This window comes from Hylaeus volcanicus, chromosome 1 (genome assembly GCF_026283585.1).
Source record: "Hylaeus volcanicus isolate JK05 chromosome 1, UHH_iyHylVolc1.0_haploid, whole genome shotgun sequence".
Lineage (NCBI taxonomy): Eukaryota > Metazoa > Arthropoda > Insecta > Hymenoptera > Colletidae > Hylaeus > Hylaeus volcanicus.
In genome coordinates this window covers 21,612,996-21,637,723 of record NC_071976.1, presented here as the reverse complement: position 1 = coordinate 21,637,723, position 24,728 = coordinate 21,612,996, and the positions used below count along the sequence as shown (strand labels likewise).

Below are 24,728 nucleotides of genomic sequence, written 5' to 3'. Positions count from 1 at the left end.
AAACATTGTAGAATAATCATAACAGCCGATCGCGGCTCGAAGAGTTCCGCGTATCGCTTTCCGTCGGAAGCGATATCGGATGCATATCCTGCAGCTCGTGTAATGCAATCGCGCGGTACGAATGGGTTTTCTCGATGAATATCTGATAGCTCGACAGCAACATTGTCGATCCTCATCGTCGAACCTCTAATTACCACGTTCCATCTGACACTTTGATCGGTAAAACACAACAGGTTGCGCCGCGAGAAGGACAAAGGAAGAGAGAGAGAGAGGAGCGAACGGATATCGGCGCGAATGGCTACATGCCCTCTCGCTGGTTCGAGCGCTTGTAATTCCGCTTGTGGCCTGTGACGTTCCAGCTCGTTAGAAAACGAACGTGGCCGAATTCATCGGAGTTGCTCGACAAAGCGTGATCGCACTTGGCCGACAACCTTTGCCTGTTCTGCCAAAAGCCGTGAACGAGCCCCCGATGAACACCACCTGGCAGAACTGCGCGAACAAACCGTACTACAGGCCGCAACAAGCTGTCTCGCAAACCGGGGGAGAAATTGGCACGTACCGTCGCTCCCTGTCGTCGTACCCGCGCACAACGATTTGCAAACTCTTCTGAAAATACCGCTGCGCCGCCTCTACCTATAATTATCGCCATCGCGGAAGGTACTATTACCAGGAAGGTGCTGATACGAGTATTTGATCTTGTACTGCAGTGAGTAAAGGGAGTCATTCTTCATCAATGTGGACGCTTAAATGGTCACCCTTACGTGGTAAAAGCTTAGTTTCCGTAATAACACGACGGTTCGGAAAGGAATATCCTCAGGATGAACACTTTTGGGAGAGACCTCGTATACAGACTGGAAACGTTGGGCTTCTCTAATCCAAACTGTGTTTGGGCTTAGGAAACGAGTTAGAACACCAATAAATGTTTTCATTCCTAACGACCTTTCAACGCGTGTTTCTAATAATCGAATATTACAGAAACTAGATTTTTCTAGAAGCTTTCAGATCCTGCCCAACTCCACAGTCTGAGAAACACTGCTTTGGTACGTAAACAAGTCTTACGCAAGACTTTGATGAGTACACAACACAGCTACCTACCGCGAGAATGAATCATTGTAGTCCTATACACACAGTCGGAAGATGGTCACTATCTGCCTCGGAGGATATTTATTATTTTTGCAAACTCGAAAATTCCTGCTCCGCGTCCGAGAGCCAAATGGGTCGCGCGATTACACGAACCGCTTCTATTATCTTTTTTGCCCCGATTCCAGGCCTGTGCGCGACGCTCACTCGTAATGACACACCCGTGTTTGCAGACCGTTCTCGAAACACGTGATCAATACGGGAGGAAAAATTAATTTCATGTCAAGCACTATTTCCCATCGTGCAAGAACGTCCGCGAGAATCTGCAAGCGTCGGCCCACTCGTGATTCCAACGGTGTCGTCATTAACACGGCTAGCACTTCAGCGTTTTTTCCTCGACACCACACCCTCGCGAGTATTCCGTCTCCCTTCGACTTACAGCGGTTTACGAAATTATTACATCATGGTTATTTAATAAATACAGTCAGTCCTATGAATATTCTTACCCCCTGTGTCCATCGAAGAAAGTCTAAATGAAATGATGGATTTGATGGTTTCAAGTAAATTTTTCATTATAAAAATATACATGTGTAATGTTTATTTATGTACACGCACCCCTGCTCAGAAGTATGTGGCACTTCCTTAGTAGAAACTAATCTCTAATAAAAGTTGCGAATCTATTAATATCAATTATATCATTTGTTTCGATATGTTCATGTTGCATTAGCGAATATATTTTATTAATAGTTTTTCTTTAATATCGCATTAGTAATGATAAAAGACTATAGAGGTGACTAAATAATGTTAAAATTTCTATGATCAGACTTGACTAGTATTAATTTCTTCATTATATCCGAAGTAATATTATCTCATTTATTTTGTAATATTTCGTCATAAATGTTTTTAATATATTGAAAATTCTTTCTGAACTTTACTATCTAAACGATCCCATAGTTCCTGTATAAAATTGAATATGCCACTCAAAACATTTAATATTATTAAATGTTGTTAAATAGACATCCAATATGGAATTTAGCAACGAAAGTTGAATAGTAATTATTTACGGTGTATATTAGTTATTCGTTGAAGTTAGTAGGTCTCCACATATTTCTGAAGAGGGTGTATTTATAATGAAATATTTATTTGAAAATATCAAACCTATCATTTAATTGAGACTAACTCTTGTAATAGACACAGAAGGTACGAATATCTATGGTACGCCATTACTTAGTCGTTCGAATACGTTTGTGATCGAGAAATAAATCTGAGGCTTCTATGTCACAGCAGCGACATAAATGCTTGCGATCTCTACAAAGTCTGAAACCTTGCGACTTTCAGAACCTCTCACATTTTTTAATTTCTCTAGAATTCGATGCAGTTTGCTATCTTCTTTACTTTCAGCAGAACCTCTCGTCTTCGGTTTCCTACCTTCGCATCAACATTTTCTAAATCATCCCTCGAAATCTCAATGTAACCTATCTTATTTTGAAAATCTTGGCTCAACTCCGCTCTTTCGAACGTTCGAAACGTTTGTCTCGAAATTCTTTCGCGCGCCGCAGTCAGTTTTCACGCCACCCGTTATCCGTTCATCTCCTACTGGCTCACGAACTTGTATTTGCTGGGTGTTTGCGGGCGGTTGGCTCGTGCTGATTCCGACTCCATTGTCCGAGACACCTTCCCCGAGCCCTTTAGGCCAGGTACAGGTGGCAGGGGGGAGAAGAGACGACAGGTCCGCCGTGAAGAGGCCTTACAATGGTCCCTCGACTGGTGAGGGCTCTGGCTACAAGGGTGGTCACGCAAAATCGCCAGGTACTAAAGCAGACTCTCTCGAGACGAGAAATGTCTGCCGAAAAGAAGGTGAGAAAATTCCCTAACAGAAGTAACAGAGATCTCGGCGTTGTCCTCGATGGTTCTCGAGGCCTGTCGTCCCCGCGCTTGTTTACCAAAGAATTGAAACCGGGTCAGAAATCTTTGGGGTTGAGCTCCGAACGCGATAGGCGTGAAGATTGGAGTGCTCGAGAAGTATTCGTGAAGTTTTGAAACAATAGATGAGGAAAAAAGATAAAATCGACGCGGCCGAGGATTCCACCGAGTTCGTCTTCTTTCAATGAGAATTGTATCTTGGGCCTTTAATCTTTCCTCATCGCTTCGCCGATGAAGACGGATTCCAAAGTTCCTTAGTAGGGTATCTCTCGCTGAGAATCTCGCAGAAAGGATAAGAGACTCGTCGCGTGAAAATATTGGGTTGGACAAAGAGGCTTGTTTTTTTAAAGAGGAATTCTAATCGATACCAAGCGGTGCGATCTATATTCACTCAAGGTAATAAAATATTCAAAATAAAAACAAACTAACTTTATATCAACATACTCTATCGATCTTCGATATTTCTCAACAATTTTCTCGATTGAATACACGAATTAGAGTTCATATTTTCATTTCACCATGTTATATCTGTAGCGATACCTTCCGATAAAGATTTAGGGATACATGTCAACGAGCACGTCCAGAATAAGAAATTTACAACTGTATATAAAAATAAAATAACAAATCATCCCAAGGAACTAGCTAAGATGCTAAATGAGTTAAGCACCAAAAACGAGATACCTAAAGAGACAAAAGTCAACTGATCTACAAATGTAAATGATGAATTGTAATTGTCAATGGAAACGCTGCTCAGTGTTGTCCACACACCCGACATCTACATTGATTAAATTTGCTGATTGGCTCCAAGAGCCAGTAAATTTTCTGTTAATAAAAAGAACGAAAAATATTTTCATTTCATCTCCGATGAAAACGTCACGACGAGCATTCCTGAGAATCGGAGTAACCGAGGAATGCGTCCAATGGGTAGCCAGAGGCAGGCCATACGTTGGCTTTGCACATTCGCAAGTTCTTTTCGAAACACTCCTACGAAACGAGGGAAGCGCTGGAGGAAGCTCTTTCCTCCAGCATTGTACGCAGCGGAGCGACGCTCGTAAGTTTCGGCCAAGTTTCTGCAGCGTCAAACAGCAATGGCCCAAAATTCGTACAATGCGATTCAAAAGGCATATAACTTTCTTCGGGTACCGTGGATGCAGTTGCGAGCGACTGCGATTCCGTTGATGCGAAATCCGCCGCTCCATGCCAACTTCGCGACACTGGCGGAGATATTAATTAGAACGCGGTGAATGCAGAGTTTAGAACGATACCGTATCACACGTTTCCGGAACGACAATGTTCGACTGCGGACACTCTCAGTGCCCGATGGAAAATGAAAATTAGAACGAGGGTTTGTTCGTTTCGAGAAAGAAACGAACTGCGTGTTTTATGCATTCGTGGCGCACGAGATAGAATATCATTGTATTAATATTCTACATACACGCATAGAATAAACTTGTACGATCTTAACTCACATATTTCTATAAATACATAAATTCTATTTAGAAGCAATTACGAAGGAGAGTAATGTGTTTGCGTAGAAGAGAAAATTGCACGCGTAGTTCCCTAATTTTTTAAGATATGCAAATCCACGTTTCATCTAGAGTCTAACATTCTACTTCTTACCCCGGACGCGTCCAGAGGACCTCAAACAGTCGAAAGCACGCGTCACACAATTAGAGTTTATCATACGGAATTCGATAGCAGTTGATATTGCCATCGAATCGGGCAGCAATTTGCTTCGTATTCGAACCGTAATCAACGATGACTGGTTTCGCGAAGCACGCCCTTTGTCCGCGAATTTATCTCTCATTTTTGCTTTATTACTTTTATGCGACAATCCCTCGTGCAGTATCGTGCGCACGACCTAAATATTGTACAAGCTTGGAAAATTGATCACTCATCCCGAGTCTATACAACTGCGCTTTCAAATTCTGATTTACCGTAACCCAAATTTCCGACTCGAAATATCAACGGTGAAAAACATACCGCGCAGTCGGAATTCAAGCTGTCGCTCTAACTTCGGTGAAACGTATACGATTTCACTGAAAACTTCCCTCGAATAATGTCATCGAAAAAGTACTGATACTAATTACGACCTCTCTGGTCACCGGTTGAATCAAAGAGTAGTTCTTCAATGTCTCTGTACTTTAGGTAATTTTTTATTATCTGCAATACGTGCTAGAAAAAGAGAAACATCTTCAATTGTCTACATAAAGTAGTGAATTAATTACAAGGACTTTATAATTAATTTACAAACTCGATCGAAACTCCGTTTTGCTCCGAAAACCGCCAAGGAGCTTAATTATTCCCAAACCCCTGATATCCAATCAATTATTTCCATCTCGCTACAAATGAATTTTAACCGACCGCGGAATCAGCCAGAACCGATCTCCCAAGTGCCAATTTAATCTCCAGCGTCATGTTGGATCGTCTGCACGACCGTCGGTCTCAGGTGGCCCGTTTGGAAAGGTGAAATTTCGCTCGTAAAACACCCAAGCGGATTCCTCGAGCTCCGAAAAGTCTCGAAATCGACATTGCGCGGGTCGCGTGTACGGACTGACCCCATTCCCTTCCCGAGTGAACAGAGTCACGTGGTCCGTACGTTAATTTCGTCGTTCTTGAACCATTGAGAGGATCGAGGCGAAAGGTCAGAACGAGGGACACGATGTCGCGCGTAAAAGGGACACGACGGTACTCGAAAAGGGCACACGGTGACCTCTTAAAGCGAGAACGAAGTTCGTTTGGGAGGACTCTCACGGTTCCGCCATTGGCAGATTAAAACGAGGGTGGTCTTTGATCTTCGGCAAGGAGCAAGAATGAGCCAAGGGAAGCGTGCAAACGCCATCGTTCGAGTTCCAGAGGGTGCCAAACTCCCCGAAGAATCGCGCGAAAGACGAACGAAAGAAGAGAGCGAAGCCGAAGAACGGTGCACACTCCAATCAGCCCGTCCTTTGCTCTTACAAGATAAGGGGAAAAAGAACTTTCACTCGATACTCACGAAAACGAGGTAAGATTTCTTCATGGTCCCCCGTCGTCGTCGATCGTCAAAGACTTGTGTCGTCCGCGTAGTCTCCAGCTCCCGGTACGCCTATTCAGCGCCGCGACTCCGCTCGCTCGTACTCTGGCCCGCGAGCTTTCGTCAAAGGTCCTCGACTTCCCACCGCGTACAGGCTGCGCCCTCCAGAGAAGGGCGCATCGAGGAACCGGTTCAACTCTTCACCAAGACGAATCACCGTGTCGCAGTGTCTCACTTTAAATACAATTTACATATAGACGTCACACTTTCTCACCCTCCGTCGCGATAAGGTTTGCACATCGTCACTTTGAAACGTATTTTGTCACGCCACGTGATGTGCGAGGGAGAGAGGAGGGCACTCGAAAAAAAATCAATTTGACAAATCGACGGATCGAAAAAAATACCAAGAAGAGAGAAGAAATGGGGAGAACACGAATTAGAGAACCGTGACCGTGGAACGTTTAACGAGGGGATGATTCGTGTACGACCTCGTGGCGCGCGACAGTGTCGTCGTTCCTCGATGGGGGTTGCTCCGAAGGGTACCGAAACGCACGTGTCCAACGAACGCGGCCGATGTCGTCGGGCCGAAGTGCGCCGCACGAGTGTCGGCCTTAACGTCTCGAAAGCGCTTGACGTTGGCGCCCGTGCGGCCAAGGTGGGGGGTGGAGGGGTTCGCGGAGAAACACCAGTCTGCCCTTCCCCCCTCCCTCACCCCGCCACCCTACTCGTCTAACCGACTCCAACCCTCGTGCCACCCCCACTGCGAGCCTCTCGTTCTCGCTCCAGCTAGGTCTCGCTCGCCCCTTTTGGCACGTACCCGCCAACCCCGCGTCCACCCATTTCGCGTTGGTGCCGAGGTTGAAATAAAGTGCCGCCGTAGGGGTGGTTCGGCTGCACGACCAACGGGGTAAGAGCATGGAGAAGGACGCTCTCATCGAGACGTTGAAACGTTGGAGGGAGACGGACACAACCGCGGGGTTGCGGCGATCGCGGACGAACGCGCCCGGTCCGCTTTTAGACGCGCGACCACCCTAATCGCTTTAAAAAAATTGATATCTCCGTCGAGGGTTGACAAGTTTTGGGAGTCAGGAGCACTTCGAGTCGCGGCGGTCCTTGGAAGAGGAAGAATTAACGAAGCGACGGGGTTTCGAAAGAGGGGGTAGTTTGACAATTGCAGACCTCGATCTACCCTTAACACTTGAGCACTTGAGTAAAAATAACCTAACCGGTGTTCTATTCTTGGTTTTAGTGTGTAGCACAATGTTTATGGCTTCGCACTTGTAGAAGCTGAGTTTTGTATACCTTTGTGTAGATTGTTACATGATATTACGTATTAGGAGAAAACTATTTTTACCTGTGATAAATACTTAGGTTTTAGAATTTCTCAAAGTTTTGTTAGGATATCTCTTTACTAAAATGATGGTTATTGTTGGATCCTTCGTGTGGGATATTAATATAATTTATAATAGACTTTCTAACTCTCAATGTTTGCTTATGATGTTTATTTTGCGACAGTGCCACTCGGAAGTCAGAACATGAACGAGGACCCAGGTCATCGAAGTCGTCGAGTTTATACAGAATTATTAAATACTACAGGTCATGGACTTAATTTTTACGTGAAAGTATATATATTAATCTTCATTTAAAATACACTCAGTTCGAATACGAATCATGGAAAACATACTGAAAATATAATTTAATATAGCTTATAAATAGAGTGCGGTTTCCAACATTCAGGACATATGCAAATATGGGGAACATTTGTTAAATACATGCAGAGTATATGCACTTATGCAAAATTAAACGTTAATTTTATTATATTATTTTATGGAATATATTGTACATATGTTTTGCATATTACGCCACGAATGGGCAACGTGTTTGAAAGAAACCAAGGAATAATCAGTCACCTATCAGCAGATAAGAAATTTGTATCTCGTACGCAATGCAAAATTTTATCTATTACTTTCGACATGAGAAGGATCGCAGCCAAATTTGTACCGAGATTACTCAGTTGCGAACAAAAGAGGAATCGTCAAGAAGTTTGTGCTGTGCTTAAACAAAGGGCTGCAAACGACCCAAACTTCACGAAATGCATTATTACTGGTGACGAAACATGAGTTTATAGTTACGACCCTCACGCCGAGGAATAATCCTCGGAATGTAACAGCAAATTCGCTTCGAGCGAATAAAATATGCGGAGATTGAAACAATGATTATTGATTTCTTCGATATTCAACGCTTGATCCATTGTGAGACCAAATCAAATAATTAACCAGAATTATCATCGCCTTGTTTTAGTTCATCTCGGAGAAAGAATTATGAGAAGAGCACTTGAACTCCTCTCTCTAATGCGGCCTGGTTCTTACACCACGGTAATGCTCTAGTTCACGCTGACCTCCAAATTAGTGACTTTTTGGTAGGAAAAGTTTCTCCTTTACTAGGAAACAAAACTAACATCAAGCATAAAATAACTACGTTTTCTCTATAATAATAATAGTTAATGTATAACTGGATTAGGTTTGAGTTAACCCTGTGTTCTATTATTCATGGTCTATGGCGTAACCTAAGGGTTACAGAGATACATAAAAGAAAAACCTCTCCATCGTCTCTGTCTAATTTTTTCTAGCGAAAAGTATGCGATTTTGAAAAGGAATCAGGCGGGTCAAAATGACCTTCCATCCACCAGACGGTTCTTAAATATGGCGATACTCGCAGGCATTGTTCGAGGCAATGATCGCGTGATTGCGTTTTAGCGAAAGAATACCGGTTGCTGAATAGTTGTACGTAATACGCCTCAGGATTGTTTTTCCTCTTTTTTGAAAGGAGCAATTTAATTCTGGAAAATGTCTCGAGACTCTTTGTACGTCGTTTGGGCGGCGGTTCACGGTCGTTTACTTTGTTGAGAAGTTGAATGATTGTCCTCCGGAACTTCTTGGAAATAATATTTTTTTGCAACTTGAGATCTACAGTCAGTGTAAAAAGTATTCGTACAGCTCCCCATTTAAAATAAATGGTTCCTGTACGGATACTTATTACACTGACTGTAGGTAGGGAGTAGTTAGGAATAATTTTACCTTGAATGTGTTTAAGAAACTCGAATGTCCCTTTTCAAATCGATTTAATGAACTCTTTTTATTTATTTAGAGAATAGATAAAAGAATATCTATAGCTACACTTGCAAATTCGAAAACTATTTCTGGTATTGAACCCCAATACAAGGCCATCGACTTCTTCAGTGGCAGGAGAATAGACGAAAAAGCAAATAAAACCTGGACGACCAATTACTACCCCTATTTTAAGTAACTCAAATGTCCCTTTACAAATCAATTTAATGAAATCTTTTTGTTTATTTAGAGAACAGATAAAAGAATACCTGTACTTGCAAATTACTATTTCTTCTTTTCTATTAAAAAAACTATTTCTGGTATTGAATCCCAATATAAGGTCATCGACTTCTTCAACGGCAGGGGGATAGACGAAAAAGCAAGTAAAACCTGGACGACCAATTACTACCCCTATCCAGATTAAATCAATTTTGTTTCCACCGCTTCGCAATCTCGCGACAATTTGCATTCGAGCGAAACAGGCGAAATGAAACGTTAAACAAGCCGCTCAGAGATCCGTGTTCGACACGTATTGACATTACCGACAGGTGGATGAGAAGACGCGGCTGTAAATATCCCGGGCACGGGCGGGTGCACGAACAGAATTTTATAGCTCGACGAATTTCCTGATTTACCAAGGAAATATCTTTTGTGATACCGGCCGGTGGAAGATGGATTCCGGTGACGGAGATTGAAGCGGCCCGATGGAGATTTATCGATGTTGAAAATCCGACGGGGTGGCCGTCCGGTATCCGGGACTATTATTTGAAAGCTTGTCAAAGCGTCAAAAAATCGGTCAGCGCAGAAATGATTACTGTCCTGCACCGTGGTGCGTTCGTTGTTTGATGAACGTTAATCGAAACGTTGACCCGGTTCGCGTGCGCCGAATCGAACGTCTATTTATTCTGCGTGCACAGCGCACGTACGTGAGAAATGATGCGTGCGACCTGGGTCCATCGATGTAACGGGGGGTATTGTTAAATGGTTCCTTTTTTTTTTCTCGCGAAAATGTACCTCGTAACGGGAGTTTCAATTGTATCGAGCCTGTGCCACGTGAAATTGCCGATATTCCAGCTGAGGATTGACCGCGATTAATAAAAAAAAAATAACGAGGTGTATATATTTTATAGAACGTTTTCGTCCCTGCTACTCCACAATGTGTACTATCATTCTACGTTCCTTCGACAACCAGTTTTGGATGACATCTACGTTTTAACCCTTTATTTATACTTATAAGTCTTATTACTTACTCAAGTCCCGTAAATTTTCTCATGGTACTGTATTAATTAAACGCTTTGAAACCTATTGTGACTTTCAAGTCCACTTCTATGAAGTTTGTTTTTAATTGTTGAATGGCACCACAAGTTTTATTGTCTTTTGGAAGCTTGTTAGAGACAACTCTATAAGATCATATAAGACCAACATGGACGCCTAGATTTTCAAATCTTTTAAGAAATTCAGTAAACAAAGGGTTAAGGTTAATTATTTAAATGTTTTTGACATTTTTCAATGTGAATTCCTGTTCCCCGCTACAGACGAAATAAAATTTACAATTCGAGTTTATTCAAGGAACTTCAACAACCACCAAAGGGCCGCAGTGGCAGTCGAAAAAACGTTTTGTGAACTAAATATTTCAGTATTGACTTTATCGAGATCTAGTTAAGAAATTTTCAACGAAGAGTATTTATAAAATAATATGTCTATCCGGCTATTCAATTTAATTTGGTTACCGAGTTGTCGATCAAATGTATAATCTGTGAAAGGAAGTTATAAGATCTTCTTGGCGACACGATTATCAAATAGTACGTTCCCTTACATTTTAATCGTCGATCGAAACGTTTAATACGTTATGTCTGACCGTGCTCCATTTATTCATATCGTTTGTTTCGACTTCGACAAGCGATTCGCGTTATTTGTTTCCCCTCGTTTCCGATAGTCGATCCAAGCACAACGCGGATCGAGTTAGAGGGAAAATGGGTCTTTGCTCGCAACGAATTTCAATCCTTGCACGAATTCGAATTCCCATCGGTTTACTGTCTCGAAGTAATCGGGTACCATTTATCGAACAAGAAAGAAAAAAAACGGGGGAGAAACGTCTCGATCGCATCGATGGGCAGAACCGCATCGAATCGATAGATGTAACGCATGCTCGAGTTTCCGCAGGACGTGTGCTCGATACAAGACAAGGTCGTACGACATACTGGTAGACGAGATCCGTATACCACTCCGGATAAGCCGCGTTCGGCCGATCGTCGTTTTAGATAAACGACATCCGGATAAACTGGATCCCTCTGCATCTTAAATCGAACGTGCACTTTGTACACGCTGGTCGTGCCACGTTTTTTCGTACCTTTCTCTTATTACGAGGGACAACCGCGCCGATGGCGAACAGACGACACGCAGAAACTCGATCATTCTCGCGATCGATCCACGTACTTAACGATCGTCGATTCGATACGAACTTTTGCCCGAGGATGTGATAGTTGATCTTTTATCGGATGACTTATATTAGAGAGAAAAATATTATAAGTGCAACAACATTCCTTGAACGATCCTTGAAGGAGCAGTTTTTGCTTTTTGGCCAAAAATATTGCCACTCCTTGTACAATATCTGGTAGTTTACATATACAAACATTTCTGATTGCTCGAAGGATACAATTTACTGAAAATAAGAAACGTGCTTTTACTAACCAGTTAAAAATCATATGGATGAAGTAAACTTGAAGTGCTGATGGTCAGCGTCACAATTTAAGATTACAGATACACTTTGTGTATCATTCTGCATGAAATGTGCTTTGCTCGACGAGGAAGGACCGCCTAGACGATTATTTCTAAACGAGCTCAACGATGAAAAGCTCGCCTCATCCTGAGACATTCCCTTCTTTAGGGCGAGATAAGCGCTTAGTGCAGGGCTGAAGGAGCCGCCAATTTCGTGTAAAACCTTCCTTCTCTTTCCGGTATATTTATTTCGATGAAAGGCGGCGTGTTACGGTCCGTGTATTCCCGGTGGCGGGGGCCAGGCGGGTGGAAAAAAGCCACGAGAAGAGAGTAGCGAATATTCAAGATCGTTCGTCGAGTAACGGGCGTAGCGAGAGAACATCGAACGAGGGGAAATCTTGGGCGCTAAAACTGCCCCGAAGTTTATTATTTCGGGCTGAAAAAGTTTGCTATTAATTCCTGAACAGAGAACGGTAGAAAGGGGGAACGGTGGGAGATGAAATCAGAAACTTTGAAGTAGCTCCAATTACCGAATAAAAATGAAAATCTCATTATACCGGCTCTCCCTTCGCAACGTTTAATATCGAAGTTAATGCAACTTCTTGTTTTCGGTCAGAAATTGCACGGTTATAGAGGGAGGTGCACCCCGCAATTAGTGGGAGACGAAAAAAAGCTTGACGATAAATATAAAAAAAGAATTGACAGTAAAAGGAACAAAACAAAATTTGTCCGATGAATATTTACCATTTCTGTTTTCTACACAAGTGCTCCCGATCTTTTTGTTACAGTATTTTCCTTCGCGATAGGAGAGCGTCCATCGTCGGATAGACTGTTAGTCGCTATCGGTCATACATAGTTTCCGCTAAATCTGCGTTCGAATTAAAATTCATCCATCCGGCTTGGCCACCGCGAAGCTATTCGCGTAACGGCGCTGCACCTGGAACAAGTTCAAGAAATAAATGAAAAATCCTGCGCAGCAATGGAATACTACGAAGCAAAACCTACAAAAAAAAATGCATATCCTTGCCGCTTGCAAGCGATCCGCGGGCCCGCGTTCGTGGAACACGTACAATGCAAATAAAAGCACGGATGGCTCGGCTATGAAATCGATTTCTACGCGAACAAAGCAGCGAAACTAAAACGAATTCGAGCAAATCTCACTTTGACGATTGCTGCGAGCATACGTGTCATTAATAATTGGACTAATCCTGTGACATCGGATTACATAGGTACTCATCTGTAATGCGCAAAAATAGCGAAGAAACACTCTATCCTTCGTCGCGTTTTTATCGAATAGTTATAACCAGTTCAACCATTTTATTCGCTTATTCGATGATACGATTTCAATTGGGAAAAGACATTATTTACATGAATTAAAACGTGGAATGTCCATTTGGTTTCGTGTAATAAATAACAACCCTTTACAACAGTTACATGGATAAAAGGTTTCTAACGAGTCACTAATGGTTTGACAAAGAGTACCACTTTCGATTGTGTATGTATCGAGAGTGTCGAGACACGTTTCAGTCTAACGACTGCTAACTGTAGCTAACTATACTCGTATGACTGTCCCCGTGCATTTTTGCATCGCTCTTTCGCCAGTACATCCAGTTTCCGGTTTATTTTACGCCAAGCCAGGTGCGCCAGTTAACAGCTTCCTTTTTTCCTTCCTTTATTTATCTACATACACGTATTCGGAGCAATAGGTATGAGGCGGAACAAAGGTTACCTGTGCTCTAATGCGCCATACCTAAAGATACATATACTCAATCTCATAAATATTCGTACCCTCAGTCTATTAAAGAAGTTTGTCTAAATTAAATAATAGATTCGAAGTTTTCAAATAAATGTTTCATTATAAGTATGTACATGGATGAGCTTTACACTTGTATATGTGGCATTCCAAGCCATTACGACCAGTTTTAGACCTGACCATTTTAGATTTGGCTAAAAAAAAGTTATAAATTTTGTCCATTTTACTCTTTTGAATAAGAGCAGAGTTAAACTGTAAAAACATGAAAAAAAAATCGTATTTTGGTGAAGGAAAAGAAAAAAATTAAGTGTCAAAATTTGAAAAATTTAAGTTCCTATCCGAAAAATAAAAAAATTGTATAGAAGACGAATTTAAATATATTTTGTTTTTTATTTTTTTTCGAAAGTTCATTCAAAAACGCACATTTTGAAAAAAAGCTCTAATTTGATCAATTTCTGGCAAAACTATAGAAAAAACGACGTTTCTTTTTTACAATTCCTAACTTTTCTTTAGTTCAGTACAAAAATCTACAAAAATTTACAAAAATGTATTTAGAAGGCTACTACAAAAAATATCAGCTACATAAAAAATGGTCGAGTCCAAAAGTAATCGAAATGGCTTGCAATGCCCCGTATATATACAATAAAAAATTTATTTAAAAACATCAAACCTATTATTTAATTTAAACAAATTCCTTCGATGAACACAGATGGTACGAATATTTATAGGACTGACTGTACATGAATCCATGTGTACACACTAGCCCCCCTTTTGCTTTGAATCTCAGAGTTGACCAGTAACATAACTTCTTCGTCCAAGGCTCCGACATTTAAAAAAATGAAAAAGATGTTTTTGTTCGTAAAAATACAGTTATCAATGCCTGCATTACGTCGAGCCCCCTTGCATGTCGCAAGAAACGCCGTAATTGCTCGACTCCGCCTCGCGCCCCGCAGTTAGGGGTACCCCCTATCTCCTGATTGCGAAACGTCCGCGGCATCTGCCTCTTCCGGCGACTGTATCTTTATACCTTTCGCGACGAATGAAATCACCTGCGGAAATTCACTTAGGCGAGCAGGCCTCGACCGTTTACCGCGGAGTACGCTGCCAGCGCGACACAATGAACAATAGACCTCGTCTCCTTACGTCCACACACGTGAACAAACGCGGTCGCGCGACACACAACACGTTTCGCTATGCATGTATACGCAGAATGCGACGATCCACCGAGCCACGCGAATCGTCGCATAATATCGCCGTTCATGTAGCGCACGTGCGCGAACAGCTGCATTTTAAAATCACGGATTCCAGCGTGCAATTTGTCAGAAAATTCGCGCGACCGTCGACGTCTACAGGGGAAGTCGAACTCCACGGAACGGTTCAACCTAGTTGCGCATCCAGACTTGCTGAAACCTCGAGCTAATTACTTTTTGGGATGAGGGCTCCTCCGAAATGTAGATTCGGTATAGGGTGCACTATTGGACGTTTCAATTATCTTTTAAGGTGCAGATACGAAGTCAAATTGTAATTGCTAATGAAAAACTCTAGGACAACGTCAAATTTTGAGTCAAATGTCGATAAGTTTATAGATATCACTATTTGAATAGGACTAGGACAAATTTAACACTTTGCAGTCGAGGTCTTTTTTCCTGGTATCTACCAGCAACTCGAGATGCTTTCTTAGCATTCTATCGCCACGAATGCTAAGCTTCGATTGACGTCGAAGATTGGATCTCTAATTTGAGATTTGAAGAATAAGTCACCTTTACCTCATCGACAATCATTTTATTGACACTTCGAGTTCCAAAGAAATAAAACCTAAAGAAACATTGCTGGTAGATTTGCTGCGTGAAATCTAGTTTTGACTGAGAGTCACCTCTCGAGTGCAAAGGGTTAAGAAGTCATCGACAGCCTCCTCTTTCAAGGAATTTTTCTTCCACACCTCTGAATACTGTTGAACTAAAAAACTCAACAAGTATCCGTTCGAAAGCTTCGTTAAGCTCTCGAGAAATTCGTCCCTGGTTCAGCCCTACGGTGCCTAAACGCGAATCGCGAATCCCTCCGATTCCACCCTGAACGACATCAATTTTCCCCGTGTAAGGACAATCGATTTCTCCCCGCGAAGATCTCGGCGCCGACATGAGACGAGGGGTGAGAAATCGTCCACGGATTTTTCCGTGATGGAAATACGACGGCAGACGTCGGATGTTCGATTATTGACGGCTGAAGAATTTTATACCCGCAACGTGTGAAGGGAATTCCAACCCCCTCCTCGACGACGAATGACGATGACACGTTGAACAGTGATACGTACGCGGGGGGTGACGCCGGAATCGCAGATTTCAGATACGTTCCACGGTGGCTGCGAGGGCTGCTAAGTTGAATTTCATGGATGTTCTTCCTGAGCGATTTCGCTGCTGGTAGGGGTGGATCCTGTATTTTTCGTGACAGGAGGGTTTCATTTCTTCTTTGGCCATTAGGGGTAATTTTTCATTTACAAAAGTGTGTATTTGCTTAATAAATATGAGGTGGTTCTTTAGGGGAATATAGTCAACCCTATAAATATTCGTACTACCTGCGTCTATTGAAGAAGTTTGACTAAATGAAATAATAGTTTTGATATTACCAAATGAATTTTTCGTTATAAATGTGTATATGAATAAGCGTATACATATATATATATATATATATATCAACATATTCATACGAATATAATCTTAAAAACATCAAATCTATTATTTAATTTAAACAAATTTCTTCAGTAGACGATAGAGGATACGAATATTTATGGGACTAACTGTATACGTATCTTAAAGAGGAATCTGTTTTCTTTTTCATCAAATTTAATGTTTTTATTCTATATTAGCGTTGATTTAACATGGATCCAATACTGTTTCCGATGTTAATCTAGATTAGGTATGAAATGTCCCGAGTTATTATAACCATCATTTTCAAGATAGTCCCCGTTTCCTTGTTCGTAACAATTTTACTTTTCCCGTATCAAAGCAGATGTGAAGATTACATAAATACGAAACTCCGCACGGGAGAGGCTTTAAAACGATTTCCAGGGTGTTTCACGGAAACGTTAGCGTTCTTAGTTCCCAGGCTTTGCGTGCGTTTATTTCGTTCGAGAAAAATGGCGCAAACGTGGCGGCGCGGGAGCACGAACGTTCTCCCCATTCGCGGAAAATCTATTTAGCGATGAAGAGGATTCGAAGAACCTTTTCTACCTTCTCCGCGTCGAAATTTATTCTTTCCATTAAATTTGTTATGAACGTAAGAATAAGCCTGTGTGGTTCTCGCATTCATTGATAAGCATGTTGATCCCCGAGTTCTCGATACGAATAACTGACTTTTACTCAAAGTTTCTTGTTCAGGAGAATTTTAACATTTACCCTGCAGCTTACTTTCATTATCCCCGCGTCAATAAAAGCAAAAATATACAAAGTTATTCCAGAAGCTTACGCAGCTGGGATCTTTTGAAACATTGCTTTTGAGAACCCCTCTTTGATCTAAGTCCAAGGTAGTTGTCTTTTTGCCTCCAGTTTTTCACTCGAACGCAGGCGGCATAAAAATTGTTCATCACGAGGGTGGATACCCAACGATTACTCTAAAGATTAGAATGCAGAAAACCAGACGAAGAGACCCTGGTGGGACCGCCATGTGCGATACCCCAGGGTGAGAAACACGATTGGAACCTCGTTAAACGTAAATCGGATAACGCGTTCTCCAGCTGATAAAGTTCAAGCATTGCGCATAATTCGATCAGGTGCGGAGTTACCTGCCAGCTTAATTACATACTGCTCCCACTTGAACCGGCATAATCATGAATTTTAGATCAGACTTCAGCAGACTCCGTGGCTCGTCCTCCTCGCGGGGAACCGAGCCATCGCTTTTCCGCGAGACGCGTGTTCTTTCCGAATGCGACCGATAACGTCGATAATTAAAGTCGAACCGACGAGATACTGGTCGTGGACGAATATAATTCGAGTTACGGATCCGTGACAAGCCCGTGGAGAGAGAAGGACGAGGGAGAGCGAACCGTCTGAATGCTAATAACCGACGTAATTGAATTTCAATATAAACTTTCCATTCGTTTCGCAATTCAAAGCTGTTTAATCGTTTGAGACGAGTCAGTGGCGCGGGACCACCGAACCGATCGCGAGATGAGGGAGTCGGGGGAGGAAGAAAGAAAGAACGAAGGATGGAAATAATACGAATAAGCGGGGCCGGTACGCCGATTACATTCCAGGGTTAAAGACCCCGCGAGCGAGTCTCAAAGTTCCCTTCGTTAGCAGAGTCGGTAATAAAGGACGTCTTTTTTGCATTGAAAGCGTTTACTGTTGCCTCAGCTAGTCTTTCTGAAAAGCCTGAGACCCACTTACGCGGCGAGACCCTTGAATTCGCTAATTAACGCGGCTGAGTCATGATGTCACCCGTCAGGTACACACTCGCCAGGAAAGGTCACGTCCAGCTGTGTGAAACACTTGACCGATACTGTGGCCAACCCTTTCCCCCGTGCGTTATTCTCCGTCCAGAGCTTTTCCACGTTCGCGAGTATTCTCCGTTCCGGGTGGACGCACGACAAGGGAAAACACGGGTGGCGCGCGATCGTAAAGTACACAACGGCGTGCCAAGAAACTCGAGTCATCGTCATATTTCTGGTTTCCACGGCACGAGTGCGCGTTCGCTTAATTCGTTCCTGCTCCCTAGGCGTTGACACCCTCTGAAAATCATCCACCCGCGTGGACTGTGTTTGCCTACAACGCTGCCCGCGCGTGAAACCGGTGTAACAGAACACTGGCGCGACGTTGGTGTTACTTTAACGAGAAATAACATCGACGTTTCTGTATCGAAACAGTTCACTGTTTCGGTCATTCGAAGGGCACGACTTCGTCGGTGAGAAAATAGCCAAGAACAAGCTTCGCGTTCAGGATTGATCTGGGATGGGGGCTTCGAGCATACGACCACGAGGAATCGGAGTACGAAGGGAAGGACAGCTTTCTTTGGTCTACGTAGGAGGTAGAGCATCTTCAGAAATGGTCGCTGAACCCTGAAAGTTATAATTGAGACGTTCACTGCACAACTCGATTTTTGAACTTTTGAAAAATCTTAAATTTAAGTGTCAAAGCACTTGGTATAATCATAACTTTTTGTATTTATAATAACTTTCGTGAGTAATAAAGAAGAACACCATCGAACGACAAAATTTTGTAGTATTCCATACCAGACAATAAAAAGTTGATCGAGAACACAAAACGTAGGGGATTGGTTGTATAGGTAAAGCGATCGACTGTGGATCTGAGGATCGTGAGTTCGAATCTCCGTGCCTTATTTTTCGTTTAGACTCCTACAATTTGTTTGGCCATTGAATAATAAATAATTTATTTCATTGCATTTCTCAATTTTTTGTTTTATGAAGTTCATCGATTTATGCGATGAACAGGTTATCTAATAGTGGGCTCAGGTGCTCTAGAGCGCCTCGTGAGTGGAACGTACAGTACGTGCGGTCATTGAAATCTTGATTGCTCCAAGAAGATGGAGACGATAACCACAATTATCGAAGTACAACTTCTATTCACGACTTTGAAAGAGTGAACCCGTATTTAGGCGATCTCAGAGGCCATCTTCTTGCAGCCTGATTCGTTTTATTTCATTCCCTATACTTCAACATAAACAAACATTTTCCAAAATGAAATGTTTCGAAGAAATATCTAATGTACATCGATCTGAAAATAAATACATCGAAAATGAAAACCCCTCCACTTCATCGAAATAATTTTGAACTCGAGAGTGTACGAACATAACGATTCGCTCATCGTTACGTAATAGTAATTAATCACTCCCCAATCGAATTTCCATATTCATTAGGACATTGTTTTCAACTCGAGACTCCTTATACCGTGTAATTAGTCCCGCCCGCGTGTCGTAATCGAGAATTGCTCGTCCACGAAAACTATCGGTCTCCATCGAAAAAGTCAGCCAGTTTTCATTAGCAGGTATCGCTTCGTGGCCCGAGAAACCACGTGCATCAAACGAAGTGAACGGATGAGGACGAGATTTATTCATAAACTTATGAAGATCCTCCAATTTATATCTCTAACGCCGAGCGTGCCTGTTGCAAATTCGAAGCCCGCGCCAGCAGCCGTTTCCCGCGAATATCTGGAAGAAACTTCGGAAAGCTCCGGAACTGGCTCCACTGGCCAAGACTAATTTGAACTTTTTCCTTGGAAGTTTCCAGTGACAAATTGTCCCGGACGAAAATGGAGTGCCGCTTGAGATTCAACGAGGAATTTTATTGCGTTACACTCGTAAGACCTTACCCACGGCGAGGGATAGGCAAGTACTGCGTGTACACAAATGGGAGTGAAAAATGGACGCTTTAACGACGCCGCGGAAACATCCTAACGTGCAAATGAATTTGCAGCAACGTAACGGTCAATAATGGCACGCGCAAACATTTACTTCGCGCTGTATTTGTCGTTACGCGACACTTCGTGAAAGAGCGCGAACTGTAACGCAAACATTGTCGCATCCGATGGAAATTAATGTTTCCCATAATGTTTTGGTCTCCTCTCCGCGACCTCGCACTTTTAAATATCGTATTTCACCGGCGAAATTCAACTCGGGTCGAGTGATCTTTTAACCAAGCGTTACACATTTTCGGTTATTTTTTACATGGGAGTATTTATAGAAACGAACACTTTCCGGGAAGTGTCGAGAACGAAGTGGCTCGTTAATGTTCGCTAATACGGAGATGCCATAATTCGTACTTCAAAAACACGACCGTAGGTTCGATAAAAGCTCGGAAATGACGTTTCGCGAGCTTGTAATACAAATTTCATCCGTACACGGGGAAAGTAGTTGAAAAGTTAAATTAATTTTAATATAAATATGCAAATTCCGTGATATTGCGTGAGCTACTTGGTTGGCAGAGTGTCAAGTAATTTGTCAGAAACTTCGACCGAGTATCACCGACATTAGCTGTAACATTAATTATACAACTTGTAACTACGAAGTTTCATCGCGCTCTTACGTTCTGTAAAGAGAATTGGCCAATTTAATTATCGAACAGTTTTTGGTAACGATACTTGGCTTCGTGAAAAATTAAACTTGTTCGCAAATTTCTTTCTTCCGCGTCCTTTTCCTTTCTTTATCTTTTTCTTTTTCAACTACACTTTTATCCCTCCGTGAAATTTATAGACAGACCCTGCTTACAACCCTGCTGCGATCCCTGGGGAAAACATAAACGAAGAAACTCAACGGAAACGGATCGCGTTACTTTTCGCCGGACGAACGCGTGTCTGCCGGATGCTGGCGGAAGTCAAAGCACGGAGCAATCACGGCACTAGTTGAATCGAGTTTCGGTCCAACAGTAACGTCTACATGTAATTCGACCTCTGTAAATGAGCTGCGCCCGTTAACTTGCACCTGCAGCTTGGTAAATTGACGTCTGATTGAATGGCTCATTCAGTATCCTTGAATATCGTCTGAATCGATCATGTCTCCCGTTCATTTTTAATGCATCGCTGCTGCTCTCGTTCGGTCGGAACGTTCCTTTCAATGGAAACAGATTTCCTTGCTGTCGAGGAACACGTAACGTAATAAAAATTAAATGTGTCTAATAAACGTGGAAAAGGGGCGTCGCTGCATTATTTCATTACGGCATTCGTTACACATTGTTTCAGAAATTGATGCGACGGGGAAGGCAACTAGGTGGTACGTTACGTGTCTTCCTATTGTTGCGTTTCAAGGTATTAGAATTGAATATCGTGATTTTTGAAACGATTTTTCCAATTTTTTCCATATTTCAGTGAGCAGTGGAAATAAAAAATGTTGTGAAGATCCCAATGACTCTCCTACATTAATGAATTTTGTGACTGGAGGATCAGAAAATACTTCATGGATCATGGTACTTAACCCCTACAGCTCGCAATTTTTCAAATCGGAGCAAACACGAATAACACTCTACCACAACAATGCTGATGGCACCTGCCAGATTGGGCGCAAAAATAATTATCTTCAATGGTGCTTTGACCTTTCTATAACGTAGATGCCTTATTTCTGTTAGAAACAGTGACTAAGTTGTTGTTTACGCTGTTGTGTAATAAAATATCCAAGAAAAATGCGGTTGGTGCTCTAAAATTCTGACTATATAATGTACAATTTGAAGATCCTTCAGAGTCATTTCAATCAGTATTTATTCCCACGAGAACAGATTTAGAAATCAAACCTCATCCAAAACATCGTACCATCGATGAACCGGTTTAAAAAACAAGAACGTTCGTCCTCGTGCTTTAAAAACGATCTGGTCCCCCGCGTAGCTCAAAAAAATGAAGATCCCCGATCGATAGGAGGTATCGCAAAGCCGTCCAGGCCTCGGTTGATCCGATAAGCCGCGCAAAGTCGAGCGGCACACGAGCGAACGAAAGATAAACGGGTCGTCCTAACGAAACACAACAAGAAGCCCTAAGGGCAGAAAAGTCTCGCGCAAGACGCTTTGAATGGCGCACGATCGCGGTAAAATCACTTGGCCGTTCTGTAACGAGAACTGGCCGTGCCACAGAGCAGTTTCCGGGTTAAAGATCTCGTTGGAGCCGTGGCAAAAAAGTCGTGGCGAGTGGTGGATCGATGCCACAGCAGCGACAGCGTGGCTCCAGCCAGCAGACGTCGTCGTCGTCCCGTACACCCGCTTGTATACACCCGTACACACACCCACCCCCATACACCCACCCCTATCCGCCCCATTGCCATTCCCATTCCAACGATCTCCCTCATCTCCATCGCCATCTACGTTCATCCCCCTTTCGCGTTCCACTCCTTTACCTTCGGGCTCCGAGTGCATCCTCGTCGAACCCACCACCCACGCCATCCACCCCTCCTCCTTTACAACCCCCCATCTACCAACCACCACCCGCCTCCCGTCCCCGTTCGCCCGTGGGCGCTCTAATACGACTACGAAGCGCGCCACGACTGTACTTATGAGAATGTAACCCACATTTCGACCTAACGTTACTTCCGGTTTGCTCGGGAAGCGTATTGTGAGTTACGCTCGATGCCGTTTCGATATCTGTCACCGTTAATGGCATTACGAGCGACCACGGACGGAACACTCGACGGAAAGTTTCTGGACGACTCGATGCAGCGTTCGGGGAAGGGACATTTCGGAGAATTTCAGGCCTTTGGAAATAGCGGTTGTAGGATTTCGCGACGGATCACCGTTGCGCGTGGTTGGTCTTTGTTGGCCGGTAATCTAGACTAGTTCACGGTAGTCATCGTGCGATGGTAGTCAAGTATGGAGAGATACGAAATGAACCGATGCCATGTGTTTCTTACGGATTTCTGCGTCATTTATAAAGTAGGATATATACACTGACGCTCGAAAGTATACGGACACTTGCTTTTGTTCTATAAAACATAACTTTGTACGAAAGGTATTATTTAGAACGCGTATATCAATTGTAATCATTATTGTTATCTTTTTTGAACTATCATAGCATAATAGAATTAATTTTTATGTACAAATTACACAACGAATATGCAGAAATAAAATTCCTGCCTAGAAATACAAAATCTAATTAAATAGTCTCAATTCCTAAGAGAATCTCAACTTCGAGAGAAACCTCTGTGCAGAATTTCAGCTTTCTAGGTTCAAGGGGTTAGTTTGGGCGTTGATACAAACTTTGCAGCCCCTTTTCACCCTATCAGGGGTTGAATCTTTTAAAATGCCGAAATATGTGTTTGATTAATTGTATCAAAGACCATTCTTATTCCTCGTATACATCATGAAGGAAACCTCTGTGTAAAATTTCAGCTTTCTAGGTTCAAGGGTGTAGCCTGGACGTTGATTGTAATCAGTCAGGGCTTCATTCTTATTAGATAGATAGATTTCTCAAGTGTCCGGATACTTTTGACCGGTAGTTTGCGACAGTTTATAAGGCATATTCTATGTTTGAGACATTAAAACAGAATAATCGAAAAGATAAAAATTGATGTTAGATCCAGGTTTTGTTGCTGAGCTTTGGTCCAGCAGATTTCCAGTGGACGTATCAATCACAATTTGCGATAACCGAATTAATGGTATTCAACGTCAACGCGTTCGAGGATGAAGTTACACACGAGACAACGTGCCGAGCAACAATTTTGCAACAGCGTCGTAGTTCTGTAATTCGGTGTGCAATATCTGCGCCGTTGTTGCTTAATTTCGAGACACGTGAACGTGCTATCACAGAGCGATGGCTCCGAATACCATTCGAAGTTTCATTCGTCCCTGGCTACTCTATTACGTCTATATCGTGGCCCGACGCATTGGGAATAGAAGTGCAATACACATTCCGGAATGTTACATCCTCTCCTCGAACACTGTCACGAATACCCGCTGTCTTATAAGGCCGCGCTCAATGTTATCTTGTCTTGTTTCGACTGCTTGCGGAAACTCGCGGTACTGAATCGAAGCGAAAAGTTTCCGACGTAGGAAGCTCCCTTAAGGGTGCAGCCAAAATTCAATGAACTTAATATGTACATTGCTTTGTTTAGGAATATTTACCACATTTGCGATCAGCAGTTGTTATACGTTTCTAATATCGAATACTGACGAAAATAATAAAATTCTGAAGCTAGACATCGGCAATTGGTATCGTTAGGGCCAAAATGGAAATTACAAAATATGTTTTGAAATATCAATGTCGTAAATATATAGTGTATACATTAAACAGGTTTTCATAATTTTGTCATAACCAGGAATAGAATTTAAAGTGACGTGAATTAACGTCAGCGGCCGCAAATGTGTTAAAAGGAACCAAGAAACAGGTAAACTGTAGAAACGGTTCTTTTCAATGGACGATGATTTAAGAACGAAATTTTTCCTTTTACCAAAATGGCAGCGATTCAACTTAGAAGTCTCATTTTTCGACTCTCAAAATAATCGTCTTTCCTTGACAAAATAGCAAATTTCCGTCTAAACAAAAATTCTTTTGTCCACACAGCAGATGTTGAATCCTTAAAAAATTCTTGAGTTATAAATTCCTAACGCTCTACGATTATTAACGTAGAATTTCGTTAACACCTACGTAAGATAACGTAACGTAACGAACGACAAAAGCGTGTAAAGTCTGATACCACAAATACCCAGCGTAAC

General features: G+C 42.4%; 1 protein-coding gene across 2 annotated transcripts in view; it reads right to left on the bottom strand.

The window, feature by feature from the left end:
* Nucleotides 1-6,614, bottom strand: part of LOC128879025 (protein madd-4) — a 291,826-nt gene extending 285,212 nt beyond the window's left edge. For both annotated transcript variants that reach the window (XM_054127809.1, XM_054127816.1), the window contains exon 1: nucleotides 5,999-6,614. In XM_054127809.1, coding sequence (XP_053983784.1) covers nucleotides 5,999-6,022 — 24 coding nt within the window. In that variant the 5' untranslated portion in view covers nucleotides 6,023-6,614. The remainder of the gene's footprint in view (nucleotides 1-5,998) is intronic.
* Nucleotides 6,615-24,728: the final 18,114 nt, after the last annotated feature.